Source organism: Salvelinus fontinalis, chromosome 1 (genome assembly GCF_029448725.1).
Source record: "Salvelinus fontinalis isolate EN_2023a chromosome 1, ASM2944872v1, whole genome shotgun sequence".
Classification (NCBI taxonomy): domain Eukaryota; kingdom Metazoa; phylum Chordata; class Actinopteri; order Salmoniformes; family Salmonidae; genus Salvelinus; species Salvelinus fontinalis.
Genome location: NC_074665.1, coordinates 17,882,157 through 17,900,637, shown reverse-complemented (window position 1 = coordinate 17,900,637; position 18,481 = coordinate 17,882,157). Strand labels below are relative to the sequence as shown.

At 42.5% G+C, this 18,481-nt stretch overlaps 1 protein-coding gene across 3 annotated transcripts in view; it reads right to left on the bottom strand.

Moving 5' to 3' along the window:
• LOC129827384 (protocadherin-15-like) overlaps window positions 1-18,481 on the bottom strand; it is a 315,230-nt gene that overhangs the window by 214,891 nt on the left and 81,858 nt on the right. For all 3 annotated transcript variants that reach the window (XM_055888298.1, XM_055888368.1, XM_055888212.1), the window contains exons 3-4: window positions 10,709-10,723; window positions 10,006-10,071 (exon numbers count right to left, since the gene is read on the bottom strand). In XM_055888298.1, coding sequence (XP_055744273.1) covers window positions 10,006-10,071; window positions 10,709-10,723 — 81 coding nt within the window. The remainder of the gene's footprint in view (window positions 1-10,005; window positions 10,072-10,708; window positions 10,724-18,481) is intronic.

The window sequence follows — 18,481 nt, the reverse complement described above, 5'->3', positions numbered from 1 at the left end:
TTTTTTTATGTGTTATTTCTTACATTATTAGCCCAATAATTTGTTTGTGTTATTAAATACAGCCGGGAAGAACTTTTGAATATCAGAGCAGTGGTAACTCACCAGCATTACTAGCATTAGACCAGGAATACAACTTTCCCGAATCGGATCCTTTGTTCGTACCCCCCAGGGCAATTGAACTTATTCCAGAGGCTGTTCCAAAACCCCTCTGGCAGAAAAGTGGTACGAGGAATGGACTTTTAGTCCGAATCAGGAGGCAAGCACACCACCCAGCACTTCCAAGTATATTAATCGCTAATGTTCATTCACTGGATAATAAAGTTGACGTGCTCAGGGCAAGTATTTCCTTCCAGAGAGACATCAGGGATTGTAACATACTCTGTTTCACGGAAACATGGCTCTCTTGGGATATACTGTCTGAGTCAGGACAGCCAGTTGGGTTCTCAGTTCATTGCGCAGACAGGAATAAATATCTCTTTGGGAAGAAGGGCGGGGGTGTATGTTTAACCTTTCACGAGCCTCTACCCCGGGTCCGGGAGCACCCCCCCCCCCACACTGATTAGCATCGCTATTAAATAGTAGCATCTAAATATCATTAAATCACAAGTCCAAGACACCTAATGAAAGATACAGCTCCTGTGAATAAAGCCACCATTTCAGATTTTTAAAATGTTTTACAGGGAAGACTCAATATGTAAATCTATTAGCTAAACACGTTAGCAAAAATCACCATTTTTCTTTGTCCACCATTTTCTCTCAACACCAGTAGCTATCACCAATTCGGCTAAACTAAAATATTGATAGCCACTAACCAAGAAAAATCCTCATCAGATGACAGTCTGATAACATATTTATGGTATAGGATAGGTTTTGTTAGAAAAATGTGCATATTTCAGGTAGAAATCATAGTTTACAATTGCACCCACCGTCACAACTAGACTAGAATAAATACATAGAACAACGTGTATTACCTAATTACTAATCATCAAACATTTCGTAAAAATACACAGCATACACTAATCGAAAGACACAGATCCTGTGAATACAGACAATATTTCAGATTTTCTAAGTGTCTTACAGCGAAAACACAATAAATCGTTATATTAGCATACCACATGTGCAAACATTACCAGAGCATTGATTCTAGCCAAAGAGAGCGATAACGTAATCATCGCCAAAATATATAAATTTTTTCACTAACCTTCTCAGAATTCTTCAGATGACACTCCTGTAACATCATATTACAACATACATAGAGAGTTTGTTCGAAAATGTGCATATTTAGCCACCAAAATCATGGTTAGACAATGACAAAAGTAGCTCAGCTGGTCAGAAAATGTCCTGCACCATATTAGACAGTGATCTAGTCTTATACATAAATACTCATAAACTTGACTAAAAAATACAGGGTGGACAGCGATTGATAGACAATTTAATTCTTAATACAATCGCGGAATTACATTTTTTAAATTATCCTTACTTTTCAATACAGGTTGCGCCAAGTGAAGCTATAGCAAACAAGATGGCAGCATAAACGTTTAACATTTATCGACAGAAACACGATTTATCATCATAAATTGTTCTTACTATGAGCTGTTCTCCCATCAGAATCTTGGACAATGAATCCTTTCTTGGGTCTAATCTTCTTTTGGTCGAAAGATGTCCACTTGTCCGTCTAAATGCCCACTAACGTACGACCGGGACCCCGAAACGTGCCCGGAGCTTCAAAATCTATTACAAAGCAATGCCTCAAAATCGCACTAAACGGATATAAATTGCTATAAAACGGTTTAAATTAACTACATTATGATGTTTCTAACACCTATAACAAGTAAAAAGATGACCGACGCTATATTACTGGCTAAACCAATGCTTGGAAAAAGGCCAGTCAGATATCCTTCTTGCGGTGAGCGCAGTGTCCAAAGGAAGGCTACTTCCGGTATTTTGTCATTTATAGAGCCAATGATTGCGCAATCGACTCCATTCAAATTGTCACCACTTACTGACATCTAGAGGAAGGCGTGGGCAGTGTTTGTATCTCATAGGATTAACAGAGACTTTTAAAACGGATCTGGAACCAGAGGCCAAGATGTCTAAATCTCACACACTGGGAGGAAAAGTGCTGTAGAATGAGTTCTGTTTCACTCAGAGACATAATTCAAACGGCTATAGAAACTAGAGAGTGTTTTCTATCCAATAATAACAATAATATGCATATTGTACGAGCAAGAATTTAGTACTAGGCAGTTTAATCTGTAGAGACAATTATGCTAATTTGAAACAGCACCCCCTATAGTTGCAAGAAGTTAATGATTCATGGTGTGATTGTGATAACGTACAGGAACTCAAGTCCTTTTATTCACCCAACCTAGAATACATCACAATCAAATGCAGACCGTATTACCTCCCGAGAGAATTCTCTTAGGTTATAGTCAGAGCCGTGTATATTCTCCCTCAAGCCGATACCACGACAACCCTCAAAGAACTTCACTGGACTTCACTGGACTTCACTGGCAAACTGGAAACCACATATCCTGAGGCCGCATTTATTGTAGCTGGGGATTTTACAAAGCAAATTTGAGAAAAACCTTACCGAAGTTCAATCAACAGATTGATTGTAGTACTCGCTAAGCTAAAATACTCGACCACTGCTACTCCAACTTCCGGGATGCCTACAAGCCCCACCCTTCGGCAAATCTGATGACGACTTTATTTTTCTCCTTCCTTCCTATAGGCAGAAATTTAAACAGGAAGTACCCGGGCTAAGAACTATTCAATGCTGGTCTGACCAATCATAATCCACACTTCAAGATTTTTTGATCACGTGGACTGGGATATGTTCCCGGGTAGCCTCCGAGAACAACATAGGCGAACACACTAATACGGTGACTGAGTTTATCAGGAAGTGTATAGAAGATGTTATACCCACTGTGACTATTACAACCTACCCTTCCAGGCTCTGTCGCAGCCGGCCTCGACCGGGAGACCCATAGGGCGGCGCACAATTGGCCCAGCATTGTCCGGGTTAGGGGAGGTTTTGGCCGGCAGGGATGTCCTTGTCCCATCGCGCACTAGCGACTCCTGTGGCTGTCTGGGCACATTGCACGCTGACACGGTCGCCAGGTGTACAGTGTTTCCTACGACACTTGGTGGCTTCCGGGTTAAGTGGGCATTGTGTCAAGAAGCAGTGCGGCTTGGTTGGGTTGTGTTTCGGAGGACACATGGCTCTCGACCTTCGCCTTTCCCGAGTCCGTACAGGAGTTGCAGCGATAAAACAAGACTGGAACTATCAATTGGATACCACGAAATTGGGGAGAAAACGGGGTAAAAAAATTTAATAAAAATACCTACCCTAACAAGAAACCGTGGATAGATGGCAGCATTCGCTCAAAACTGAAAGCGCGAACCATCCTGTTTAACCATGGCAAGATGACTTGGCATATGGCTGAATATGAACAATGTAGTTATTCCCTCAGTAAGGCAATCAAACAGGCAAAACGTCAGTATAGAGACAAAGTTGAGTCGCAATTCAATGGTTCAGACAGGAGACGTATGTGGCAGGGTCTGCAGACAATCACGGAATACAAAGGGAAAACCAGCCACGTCGCAGACACCGACGTCTTGCTCCCGGACAAGATAAACACCTTCTTCGCCCGCTTTGAGGATAACACAGTGCCACCGATGAGGCCCGCTACCAAGGACTGTAGGCCCTCCTTCGCCATGGCCGACGTGAGTAAGACATTTAAGCGTGTTAAACCTCGCAAGGCTGCCAGCCAAGACGTCATCCCTAGCCGTGTCCTCAGAGCATGCGCAGACCAGCTAGCTGGAGTGTTTACAGACATATTCAATATCTCCCTATCCCAGTCTGTTGTCCCCACATGCTGCAAGATGTCCACCCTTGTTCCTGTACCCAAGAAAGCAAAGGTAACTGAACTAAATAACTATCGCCCTGTAGCACTCACTTTTGTCATTATGAAGTTCTTTGAGAGGCTAGTCAAGGATCATATCACCTCTACCTTACCTGACACCATAGAAGCACTTCAATTTGCTTACGGCCTCAATAGATCCACAGACGATGCAATCGCCATCGCACTGCACACTGCCCTATCCCATCTGGACATACCCATGTAAGAATGCAGTTCATTGACTATAGCTCAGCATTCAACACCATAGCACCCTCCAAGCTCATCATTAAGCTCGAGGCCCTGAGTCTGAACCCCGACCTGTGGAACTGGATCCTGGACTTCCTGATGGGCCGCCCCCAGGTGGTGAAGGTAGGAAACAACACCTCCACTTCGCTAATCCTCAACACTGGGGCCCCAAAAGGATGGTTGCTCAGCCCTCTCCCGTACTCCCTGTTCACCCATGACTGCGTGGCGATGCACGCCCCCAACTCAATCATCAAGTTTACAGACAACACAACAGTAGTAGGTCTGATTACCAACAATGATGAGACAGCCTACATGGTGGAGCTGAGGGCCCTGGGAGTGTGGTGCCAGGAAAATAACCTCTCACCCAATGTCAACAAAACAAAGGAGCTGATCGTGGACTTCAGGAAACAGCAGAGGGAGCAACCCCCCCTATCCAAATCGACGGGAGCACAGTGGAGAAGGTGGAAAGCTTCAAGTTCCTTGTCGTACACATCACTGACAAACTGAAATGGTCCACCCACACAGACATTGTGGTGAAGAAGGCGCAACAGCGCCTCTTCAACCTCAGGAGGCTAAAGAAATTTGACTTGGCACCTAAAACCCTCTCAAACTTTTCCAGATGCACAATTGAGAGCATTCTGTCGGGCTGTATCACCGCCTGGTACGGCAACTGCACCGCCCACAACCGCAGGGCTCTCCAGAGGGTGGTGTGGTCTGCCCAACACATAACCGGGGGCAAACAACCTTCACTCCAGGACACCTACAACACCCGATGTCACAGGAAGGCCAAAAAGATCATCAAGGACAACAACCCCCCAAGCCACTGCCTGTTCATCCCGCTATCATCCAGAAGGTGAGGTCAGTACAGGTGCATCAAAGCTGGGACCGAGAGACTGAAAAACAGCTTCTATCAAGGCCATCAGACTGTTAAATAGCCAATAGAGGCTGCTGCCCTATATACATAGACTTGAAATCCCTGGCCACTTTAATAATGTGAACGTTAGTCACTTAAATAATGTTTATATATTTTGCATTACTCATCTCATATGTATATACTGTATTCTATTCTACTGTATATTAGTCTATGCCGCTCTGACACTGCTCGTCCAAATATGTATATATTCTTTATTCCATTCCATTATTTTAGATTGTGTGTATTGTTAGATATTACTTGTTAGATATTACTGCACTGTTGAAGCTAGAAACACAAGCATTTCGCAACACCCACAATCTGCTAAACATGTGTATATGACAAATAAATTTGATTTGAAAAAAACTCATGAATTTGCTGAGACAAGTCAAAGTTTTAAGGAAATGTGTACACAATTTACAGCTGACCTGATTTGCTTTCATTTTGGGGGATGATATCTTTATGGTGTCTGACGAGAGGTCTATTCTCCATAATCATCTCACAAAATACTGATTTGACAACACTCCCTCTCTGTTTCTAGCTGGAAAATTTGGATTTAATTCAATTTTGGAACATATTTGAGGAGAATGATTAAATAGCTATGTTAATCTGTGTCCTGCACAGGTCTTGGTCTTTGGTCTGTCATTTCTCAACTGTTTTTCCTAAGCTTAGACAAGTTTTTTATGTCTGCAGATGAAAGCAAACTCTTTAAATTAAAATGGGGACCCATGAAATCCATCATATTGAATAAATAAAGTGACTGTGGATCCGTGCACAGTCACTGTATGAGAAATATCATCATTTTTGTGGTGCCGATATAAAAAATATTCACGACTGCAATTGGTTCGGATAAGCATAGTGCACGGCTTAAACTACATAAAAAGTGATTTCATATGATGCTGAGGCATGTTTCATCCATTAAATGAGGAATTAAAGTCTCTCTCACGCTGTATGGGGTGAAAATCACAGGTAAATTACTGTTACATGAGGAACAGATTACCTTAAATCCTGATTACCTTAAATCCTGGACAGTTCTGACTTAGAATATGTGGACTACAAATACCTAGGTGTCTGGCTAGAATGTAAACTCTCCTTCCAGACTCACATTAAGCATCTCCAATCCAAATTTAAATCAAGAATCGGCTTCCTATTTCGCAACAAAGCCTCCTTCACTCATGCTGCCAAACATATCCTCGTAAAACTGACCATCCTACCGATTCTTGACTTCGGCCATGTCATTTACAAAATAGCCTCCAACACTCTACTCAACACATTGGATGCAGTCTATCACAGTGCCATCCATTTTGTCACCAAAGCCCCATACACTACCCACCACTGCAACCTGTATGCTCTCGTTGGCTGGTCCTCGCTACATATTTGTCGCCGAACCCACTGGCTCCAGGTCATCTATAGTCTTTGCTAGGTAAAGCCCCGCCTTATCTCAGCTCACTGGTCACCATAGCATCACCCACCTGTAGCACACGCTCCAGCAGGGATATTTCACTGGTCATCCCCAAAGCCAACACCTCCATTGGCCGCCTTTCCATCCAGTTCTCTGCTGACAATGACTGCAACGAACTGCAAAAATCACTGAAGTTGGAGACTTATATCTCCCTCTCTAACTTTAAGCGTCAGCTGTCAGAGCAGCTTACCGATCGCTGCAGCTGTACACAGCCCATCTGTAAATAGCCCATCCAACCAACTACCTACCTCATCCCCATATTTGTTTTTCTGCTCTTTTGCACACCAGTATTTCTACTTGTACATCCTCATCTGCACATATATCACTCCAGTGTAAATTGCTAAATTGTAATTACTTCGCCACTATTGGCCTATTTATTGTCTTCATTTGCACACACTGTATACAGATGTTTCTATTGTGTTATTGACTGTACGTTTGTTTATCCCATGTGTAACTCTGTGTTGTTGTTTTTGTCACACTGCTTTGCTTTATCTTGGCCAGGTCGCGCAGTTGTAAATGAGAACTTATTCTCAACTGGTCTACCAGGTTAAATAAAGGTGAAATAAAAAATTAAAATCAAAAAGTCATCACTGAGCTTGGGTGGAAGAGAGTCAAACTAAGGGCTTTTCTCTCATTTGCTTTACTCTCAAAGCAAACACATTGTGACTCCTGCACACAACCTCTCTCTGACTCAGTCCCTCTCAGAAGCTTCCTTTCACACTCAGTACGGTCCTATTAGATCAATATCCTTCCTCATGATGTCACAAATGATTCCTTTCCCTCTCGTTGCCTGCCCCGCCCCCTTCTCGACACCTTTGTCTCCTGTGCTATTGTGGACACTCAAAGGGACCTTGAAATTGTCCCTGCTGTTGCTGATCAGCTGACCTTCTCTCTCCTGGCTCAGAGTCTTGTCTTGTCTTGTCTTGTCTTGTCTTGTCTTGTCTTGTCTTGTCTTGTCTTGTCTTGTCTTGTCTTGTCTTGTCTTGTCTTGTCTTGTCTTGTCTTGTCTTGTCTTGTCTTGTCTTGTCTTGTCTTGTCTTGTCTTGTCTTGTCTTGTCTTGTCTTGTCTTGTCTTGTCTTGTCTTGTCTTGTCTGTGCCCATGTGTGAGTGAGAGAGGATACCTCACTACCTCCCAGCAATCTGACAGCTGATCTCTGGGCCAGTCCAGAGTGACCCTCCACTGCCCCTGCATCACCCACACTAGCCCCACACCTCCGATTCCACCATACACACCTGACACTCGCCACTGTGCCTAAACAGCAAAAGACCATACTAGAGCAAAACTCAAATGAGAAGGTAATCTAGCAATGATCCCCATGTCACAGCGTCTACTGTTTTAGCCCAGTTGAAGGTGCAGAGAAATGCAGAGCAATTTTCAAAGTCTGTTAAGGTTCTGTCTTCAAATGACACATACTTTAGGTTTCAGCTCCTTGGCAATCACACATAAAACTGCCCCTTTATAATAAAAAGTCGCCAGGGCTATACATTTATTCATTTTTTATTTCTAGCTGTTGGAAGGGAATGAGGTACAGTACACCTGAAAAAAACTCATGAATTTGCTGAGACAAGTACATTTTTTTCAGGAAATGGGTACACAATTTACAGCTGACCTGATTTGCTTTCATTTTGGGGGGTGATATCTTTATGGTGTCTGCAGAGAGGTCTATTCTCCATAATCATCTCACAAAATACTGATTTGACAACACTCCCTCTCTGTTTCTAGCTGGAAAATTTGGATTTAATTCAATTTTGGAACATATTTGAGGAGAATGATTAAATAGCTATGTTAATCTGTGTCCTGCACAGGTCTTGGTCTTTGGTCTGTCATTTCTCAACTGTTTTTCCAAAGCTTAGACAAGAATTTTATGTCTGCAGAAGAAAGCAAACTCTTTACAATTCAAATGGGGACCCATGAAATCCATCATATTGAATAAATAAATTGACTGTGGATCCGTCCACAGTCACTGTATGAGAAATATCATCATTTTTGTGGTGCCGATATAAAATATATTCACGATTGCAATTGGTTCGGATAAGCATAGTGCACGGCTTAAACTACATAAAAAGTAATTTCATATGATGCTGAGGCATGTTTTATCCATTAAATGAGGAATTAAAGTCGCTCTCACGCTGTATGGGGTGAAAATCACAGGTAAATTACTGTTACATGAGGAACTGATTACCTTAAATCCTGAAGGCATCACTGAGCTTGGCAAAGAGAGAGTCAAACTAAGAGCTTTTCTCTCATTTGCTTAACTCTCAATGCAAACACATTGTGACTCCTGCACACAACCTCTCTCCCTAAAATAATTATTCAAATCATTGATACTGGATTAAAGGGATACTCTGGGATTTTGGCAACGAGGCCCGTTATCTACTTCCCCAGAGTCGTATGAACTAGTGGATAACATTAGCATGCTAGCTTAGCGTTGGCTTGCAAAACTACCTATAACTTCCTTCATACTGGACACAAAGACATGAAAATTGTAAGAAATACATGCTCTACAAATAGAAATTAGCACTATATTAGCTTTGGTCAGCTTTATTCTGCAAGTGAAATTAACTCCAGAGAGGTGTGACAGAGACAATAAGCCAAAGAACTGCAGAAGAGTTACAGTCAGTTCGGAGAAAATACTCCAACCCAATTAGACATTCAAACAAATACCTGCCCTCCATCCAATGTCTCAACTCTGACCCTGGTTCTGGCACCACCTCGAGGAGCAGTAGACAGCCCTAGTGAGAAGGTGCAGGGTTCTGCCTGCTGACATCCGTTGCCAAGGAGCAGCAGTGTGGAAAACCTCTGATGCTCATTGGGCAGTCAATAGGGAAACAACAGCCAGCCACTGACCTCTGCTAACACCTGTCAAATGCATCACTAATGTTCAAACGCAATTACAGCTCAGAACGCAACGAAGCCGCCACACCCAATAGTGACTCAGAGTGGAGAAAGAAGGGAAAGATGGGAAGAGGGGGGAGAATGGAGAGATCTACTACAGCGAGGGTCCCTGGCTGTGCAGCACGCTGAACACCATTAGTAATGTGGCTGGCAGGGCTGGCCCCGCGCGGAGCCACCGGGGAAGGTCAAGGGAGGGAGACAAATATGGCCCCAACAACCAACAGCATTAGCAGCTCCACTCATTAGCATTAAAGACGCTATGTATGGCTGCCTCCCTCCCTGGTGGGCCCGTTTAAATTCACCCATAAACTGGTAATGGCTCAGCCCTCAACCGAGGAAAACAATTAGGACAGAGAGAATGTGGAGTTTAAGTGGTCGGAATCCTCCTCCTGAACAAATATTTTGTGAACCATCCTTTAGTCTTTTTGTTTTATTATATTGGAAAATACAAATACTCTGTGTCTGGAACTGCAAGCTTGAAGCCTGTGCATGGAGTGCTTTTCACTCCATTTGACTCAACCAGAGTTTATGATTTTCCCAGCATGGTCCATTATTCCAACAGTGCTGCATGGAAAGAATACATACCATTGGGGCTCTCTTCATCTATGGCAACAATGGTGGCGGGTGGACCAGTTCTGGAGAGTTTGCATTCTGGAATTCACAGACACACGAGAAGAACAAACATGAACCTATAATCTCCTGTTACACACCAATATAGTTCACAGCTATACTCTGTCTAGAAGCAACACTGGACAGAACACACTGAATAGATCGAGGATGTATAGATCCAAGATGTATCGATCCAAGATGTATCATCTAGGATGTACAGAGCTAGGATTTATAGATCTAAGATGTATAGATCTAGGATGTATAGATCTAAGATGTATAGATCTAAGATGTATACAGCAGATCTAAGATGTATCGATCCAAGATGTATCGATCTAAAATGTATCATCTAGGATGTATAGATCTAGGATGTATATATCTAAGATGTATAGATCCAAGGTGTATAGATCCAAGGTGTATAGATCCAAGGTGTATAGATCCAAGGTGTATAGATCCAAGGTGTATAGATCCAAGGTGTATCACATAGGATGTATAGATCTAGGAGATATAAATCTAAGATGGATAGATGTACTGCCATGGGGGGATAGAAGGAGAATGGGGGCAAAGTGTAGAGTGGTAATGAAAGATGAGGCTGTATGAGGCTTCTTTATGAGCAGAATGAGGCTGTAACTGGAGGTTAGAGTGCTAGTCTGTTCACAGAGAGAAAGATCTATGGCCTTACCATCATACTGCCAGTCTGGAGTCAAATATAGTAACATCAGCCAGAGAGCAGAACAGAATGACAGAAGAAAAGAAAAGGACAAGCAGGAAGTCAGTTATCTTTAAGACACTTGAAAGAGAACAAAAAAATTGAAAAAATAAGGGAAGAGAACATATCAAAAGAAAAGTTCTGAAACTTTGAAACAGAGGTGCGAAAGTTCACATTATAAGGTGATTCCTAGTGAAACTAGAACAAAACAGGACCGTGATTTTGGTGATTTTCACAAAATATAACCCATAGGAGGGTCCTTTGGAGGAAGGATTGTTGACATGTATTTGACATTTGTAACTTAAAGTGTAATTCAACAATAATGAATAAAGTTGGAACATCTGTGGCATTTTGAGACGGGAAAGGGGATACCTAGTCAGTTGCACAACTGGCATTATGGCCTTACCCAAGCCTCCTTTCAGACTCCAGAAATGTTTCATCTGTAGATGCTACAAAGCAAAAATTTGTGTTATATGTAGCTTAACCTCTTGCTCTGTAATATGAGTAGTATTTTGATTTCAATGGAAATATAAAAACAATGATTTGGCAAATCTTTCAATATATTGTTGAAAAATAATATAATCTATGGGCATATCAAAGTTTCAGAGTAGGAGTGTGACAAGCTGACTCGTAGCTCTTGTCACGAACATGCATTATTTAATTATCCTTATAAATTGTTTAGCACGTTCATGTTTCCCCATCAATCTAGTAATTCCTTACTCCTAAATGTATATACTGTTGTTCTTTCCCTCTTTTACCAGTATTATGAGTATTTACTGTGCGCAAGGCTAATTATGTGTCAAGGAAACGTTTGGTCAAGTTGCATTGTGACGCATTTCAGTTTCATATTTAAATGCAGTAAATTACAATTTTGCAATCCTCCAAATGGATGCGATGTTCAGGTGCACATGAACACTTGCTACACTGAAGAGAAAGGCGTTTGTTTATTTCCATATTGTAATGTATCCTGTGTTTGAATTTTGCAGATCTCGGAGCTCCATGCACGGCTCCATAAGTAATACGTTTTGCTGACTGTTGGCCTTCAGAATTATTGTTAGGAAATGTGTATTAATTAATGGAAAGTATTCCCGCTTTGAGGATAAGCCAGGAATGTTTAAGATGTTTATTTAGATGGAATGTGCAAATGTGAGTAAAATGAAGATGTCTGTTACATGATTTAATATGCCATATTTGGGTAAAGAGCTCCATGGTTAATGGTTTGGTCCATAGGGAGGGGCCATAGGTATAAAGGTACCTGTTGCACTTGTGAGCTGGAGTTGTGTTCTAGCTCTGGCATGTGAGCTGTGTGGGGAGGCTGTCCATAGCCTGTTATACCCCAACCTGCTATAGTTGGTTTGGTATGTTAGCTGTGTGGGGAGGCTGTATATCATCTGTTATACCCCAACCTGCTATAGTTGGTTTGGTATGTTAGCTGTGTGGGGAGGCTGTCCATAGCCTGTTATACCCCAACCTGCTATAGTTGGTTTGGTATGTTAGCTGTGTGGGGAGGCTGTATATCATCTGTTATAACCCAACCTGCTATAGTTGGTTTGGTATGTTAGCTGTGTTAGCTGTGAACAGAATCTGTTCATCTTGTAAATAGCTTTGTAGATGATATAAATATTGGATTTATTCATTCACCTGGCCAGTATTTTGCGCCTGATCCTGCTGCCTCCTGCTACTTATGACCCTTAACGCTGCTTCAAACTCCATGCTGCCTCCTGCTACTTACTACCCTTAATGCTGCTTCAAACTCCATGCTGCCTCCTGCTACTTACTACCCTTAATGCTGCTTCAAACTCCATGCTGCCTCCTGCTACTTACTACCCTTAACGCTGCTTCAAACTCCATGCTGCCTCCTGCTACTTACTACCCTTAATGCTGCTTCAAACTCCATGCTGCCTCCTGCTACTTACTACCCGGAACGCTGCTTCAAACTCCATGCTGTCTCCTGCTACTTACTACCCGTAACGCTGCTTCAAACTCCATGCTGCCTCCTGCTACTTACTACCCTTAATGCTGCTTCAAACTCCATGCTGCCTCCTGCTACTTACTACCCGTAATGCTGCTTCAAACTCCATGCTGCCTCCTGCTACTTACTACCCGTAACGTTGCTTCAAACTCCATGCTGCCTCCTGCTACTTACTACCCTTAATGCTGCTTCAAACTCCATGCTGCCTCCTGCTACTTACTACCCTTAACGCTGCTTCAAACTCCATGCTGCCTCCTGCTACTTACTACCCTTAATGCTGCTTCAAACTCCATGCTGCCTCCTGCTACTTACTACCCGTAACGCTGCTTCAAACTCCATGCTGCCTCCTGCTACTTACTACCCGTAACGCTGCTTCAAACTCCATGCTGCCTCCTGCTACTTACTACCCTTAATGCTGCTTCAAACTCCATGCTGCCTCCTGCTACTTACTACCCGTAATGCTGCTTCAAACTCCATGCTGCCTCCTGCTACTTACTACCCGTAACGCTGCTTCAAACTCCATGCTGCCTCCTGCTAATTACTACCCTTAATGCTGCTTCAAACTCCATGCTGCCTCCTGCTACTTACTACCCTTAACGCTGCTTCAAACTCCACTCCCTACAACAGGAAGCTCTGCTAGTTTACAGTTGTTACCTCAAAAAGTCATATTTCATTTCCTTAAATGTCCACCCTTCGCAGATCAGTCTGTGCCGATCATTACCCACAACCCACTATGGTAGAAGAACAGTCTAGCGCAAAGCAGTGGGGCGAGGCTGTGGTGGTGGCGAGGCATCTGAATAGAGTGCACAAGTGAGTGAACTGATGAACACTGTTCCTGGGTGGCAGGCTGGGAGAGATCTGCTGCTTCAAGGGACTGCATTTGTTAACCGGGGAGGGGTGTCAGTTTCCCATCGCTCCCAACTTCCCTGCTTCCGACGCACACCTTTACGAAATATTAATGGGTAGTTATGAGAAGACAGACAGCTCGATATGAATAACACCGTGTCGACGCGCTGCTGAGTTCACCCTGAAAGAAAGATAAGTGGTCATGGAGAAAATGGCTTTTCAAGGGATGGTGCACTTGCTAGATTATTTCTTCTTAAAAAAAAAGATTTCTCTTCCTAACACAATAGCCGTTTGCAGACGGGCGATGAGTGCACAGTGCAGTCAGTATGTAAATGCTCGGAAACCACTGCTACCTGACAAGATATCAAAATGCTCCAGCTCCCATATAAACAGCTCTAAAATGTGTCTGGGTCTTGAGTTTGTCTGGAACATTGAGCCTTGATTACATTGGTTTGTTGTGTCTGGAGAATGGATGGATGGACAAGCATGGGGCAGCAACAGATGAGAGATACATTCAGAGTCCTTATGCTCTCTTTATGGCTGGCCATCATAAATGACTAATTACCCAATAGCTGACTAGGGTATTGAGTCACATGACATCAGAAAGGCTGTAACCCAACAGCGCCCCGGCGACTGTAGCCCTTGTATCAACGCTAGCTACAGTATTTGCACAGCCACTGCAATGCCACGAACGTCTCAACGGGTGAACAAACAGATAGTGTTATGCTGAAATATTAGTACCCAGGACAACTGAATGAGTTCTTTGACATCAGAGGGCCTGCTGCCTTTGATCTACCTTCTAGATTCCAAAAAAAGCACAAATATTGTTTTGATGAATCATTTGGGACTGTTCAATAATTAACAAGATCCTACAGACACAGCATCCAATTTTGCCAACTGTTTGAAAGAAAATGTAACTTATATACAGTGGTGCAAAGTACTACTTAAGTCTTTTATTATGGTATCTGTACTTTAGTTTACTATTTATATTTTTGACAACTTAAATAATGTACTTTTTACTCCATACATTTTTCCTGAAACCCAAAAGTACTCGTTACATTTTAAATGCTTAGCAGGACAGGAAAATTGTCAAATTCTCGCAGGTATCAAGAGAACATCCCTGGTCATCCCTACTGCCTCTAATCTGGTGGACTCATTAAACACACATGCTTCACTTGTAAATTATGTCTGAGTGTTGGAGTGTGCCCCTGGCTATCCATAAATACAATTTTTAAAAAGAAAATGGTGCGTCTGCTTTGCTTAATATAAGGAACTTGAAATGATTTATACTTTTACTCTTGATACTTAAGTATATTTTAGCAGTTACATTTACTTTCGATACTTAAGTATGTTTAAAACCAAATATTTTTAGACTTTTACTCAAGTAGTATTCTACTGGGTGACTTCCACTTTTACTTGAGTCATTTTCTGTTCAGCTATCTTTACTTTACCTCAAGTATGACAATCGGCTACTTTTTCCCACCACTGACAAAAGATCTGTTTCCTCAAAAACATGTATATTTAGTATACGTAGAAAGGAACAAACATCCGTTTTGAAACAACTACAATACTAAAGTGGGCGGTAAATGCCTCAATAAGCAGACATTCAGTTAGCACATTATCTGACTATCTGATCAACTAACATCAAATCCACTAGTTTGTCTGGATGCCAGAACAGTAAAAGGCAAAGGAACCGCCCACGAAACCTGCTCTAGCCGAAAGGCAATTTCCAATTAACTGATAAGTGTACCTAAGTCTAACAGTGGGGTATATACCTGTCTTCGATTTGATGGATTCTGCATTATTTGAAGCAGCACTAACTTTCACTTGAGGTTGGTGTTAGGGCCAATTAGGATTAGTATTCCATTTCAGAATAATGAGGGTGATGAGATCATCGGCTAACATTTGACCCTTTGATTGTTTAAATAGTTAAATGCTTCTTTGACCCTGCAGGGGCAACGTTCTTCCCATAGAAATATAATTACTAGAATGGATATCCCCCATTTAACTCAATGCTCTGCTATTCTATTTCTATGCTGCCTCCCACTTGTCCTAATATGACACCAGGACATTGGCTGATTCCAAAGTGGAGCGACGGCGTGTGACAATGACCATGGACGTTTGATGTCAAGAGACAACCCCTGCATGTACCCACTCCTCTAACTGTGATAACCTGTGTGAGAGATGCTGTGGGGAGATTGGACCAACGCCGTCGAGGGGCATCATCGTAGAAATCAATCGCGAGCAATAAGGCAGCTAACAGAACACACTCCAGGCCAGCGAGGCTAGCGTTACTCCCAAGACGAGAAGCCATTCTAATCACAATATGTCTCCTTCGCCCATTCCAGAGAAATACAATGTAAAGGGGAGTGGGGTAGTAATGCGTTGTGATTTTGGTATGTGAGGTGAATTGGATTCGAACAAAGTGAATGTGGAATCAATAAAGAATTCTAAAACATAAGTTGTGATGTCTGTATATTAGAAGTCATAAAAACCTGTTGACTCACTAACCGATTTCGAATAACTCGATTTTTTCAGAGGGAACTTTTCTAAAGAAGAACTGCTTTTATGATAGCATAGTACACTATCAAGGTTGCTTTTCTAAGAACAGATCACACCTATTAGAATCGACTGTAGTCCATCTTTCATGTATCATGTCATACTTCACTAATGTTTTAGTTATACTTTGAATTCAAACTGGATGGTGATAAAGACAGGATTATATTCTCAAACCACCTTACGAAGTCAAAGACACAGCGAGCACAACAGGTGCCAGTGCCTGAGATCTTTAAGGCAATGGGTATTCATTATCTGTTTTACACACACACACATCACCCCCACCCCCACCACCACCCATTCCCTTTTCTGGTCATCTCTAATGAGGCAGATAGATATAGGCCCCAAAAAATCTCTGAAAGAAATGTCAGGAGTCAGACTCCAAAACACATGATTCATGACATCATCTTCACAACAGCCAACCTAAGATCACAGTCAACGTTCTACTTAGTACACATCTTAACTCAACGAGTCATTCAAATATAGGAGATCATTTGAGGAACATGTATGATGTCAGCACACTATTACACCCAAATTGACCACCCAAAATATATCTCAAAATATTCGATTTACTTATTACCCCAGCGATGGCTTGTGTATACTATAATATGATTGCCACTATGGGAGTCTTGAGAATGGAGTTTGAGGCTATTTTGGACAGAGCCACGCCGCAGCTGCACTGACATCCACCTGATCCTTGTTCGCCCAGGATGGGCTGAGGTGGTTTTCACCAGACACATCAATCTCGTACAAGGTCAAAGATCCCGTCTCCTCCTGAGGCGGATGGATGAGCCTACAGGGAATGGCTTTGAATACCTGCTGATTTAAACTTAGGGACTCTGAATCCTATTCTATTTTATTCTAAAATTGTGCCTCGGTTAACTGCATGAGTGGGGGAAAGAAAAGGGGTTAGAAAAAGAGGACAGAATAAGTGGTTGAAAGCTATTGAGGCTTTACTGTTGACTGAATAGACATATCTGTTGTGTGTGTATACTGGGAGAAATGTGATGAGTCTCAATCACAACAAGTGGCTGCACAGTCAATTGGCCAGCCAGGCCAAACATCACGGCTACTCTTTCATCAGATATGAGACGGCGTGGGCTTCCCTTCGCAGAATTTATCCCACTGCTTTATTTGCATCTTGGATCATAATTAATGTGTATACGTAGAAAGGAACAAACATCCGTTTTGAAACAACTACAATACTAAAGTGGGCGGTAAATGCCTCAATAAGCAGACATTCAGGGCTGAGGGCTGAGTGGGTGTGAGTCAGGGTTAAGGAAATAGGGCTGAGTGGGTGTGTAGTCAGGGTTAAGGAAATAGGGCTGAGTGGGTGTGAGTCAGGGTTAAGGAAATAGGGCTGAGTGGGTGTGTAGTCAAGGTTAAGGAAATAGGGCTGAGTGGGTGTGAGTCAGGGTTAAGGAAATAGGGCTGAGTGGGTGTGTAGTCAGGGTTAAGGAAATAGGGCTGAGTGGGTGTGTAGTCAGGGTTAAGGAAATAGGGCTGAGTGGGTGTGAGTCAGGGTTAAGGAAATAGGGCTGAGTGGGTGTGTAGTCAGGATTAAGGAAATAGGGCTGAGTGGGTGTGTAGTCAGGGTTAAGGAAATAGGGCTGAGTGGGTGTGTAGTCAGGGTTAAGGAAATAGGGCTGAGTAGGTGTGTAGTCAGGGTTAAGGAAATAGGGCTGAGTGGGTGTGAGTCAGGGTTAAGAAAATAGGGCTGAGTGGTGCGAAATAGGGCTGAGTGGGTGTGAGTCAGGGTTAAGGACCACATAGTTGAATAAGGAGACTGGGGGGTAGAGGGATAGACTCAGTCTCTCTATCTCTCTGTCACAGACCCAGTGGAAGGACACTGAAGGGTTAGTGGTTAGCTGGCTCACAGTCAGTGTGGTGTATGGATGGATGAGAGAAACATGCAGGTCTGAGCCAAACTGAGGCTGGCAATGCCTGCCCCCTAATGAAATGAGTGCTGTATGTTCTGTCAATACTCTCATCTCCACCATCAAAGTGTGTTGTAAGTTCTGTCAATACTCTCATCTCCACCATCAAAGTGTGTTGTAAGTTCTGTCAATACTCTCATCTCCACCATCAAAGTGTGTTGTAAGTTCTGTCAATACTCTCATCTCCACCATCAAAGTGTGTTGTAAGTTCTGTCAATACTCTCATCTCCACCATCAAAGTGTGTTGTAAGTTCTGTCAATACTCTCATCTCCACCATCAAAGTGTGTTGTAAGTTCTGTCAATACTCTCATCTCCACCATCAAAGTGTGTTGTAAGTTCTGTCAATACTCTCATCTCCACCATCTGCTTGGCCTGAATAGTAATCTGGTTGGAACTCAAAACAAACCAAAATACAGACATTGAAATGCGTTTTC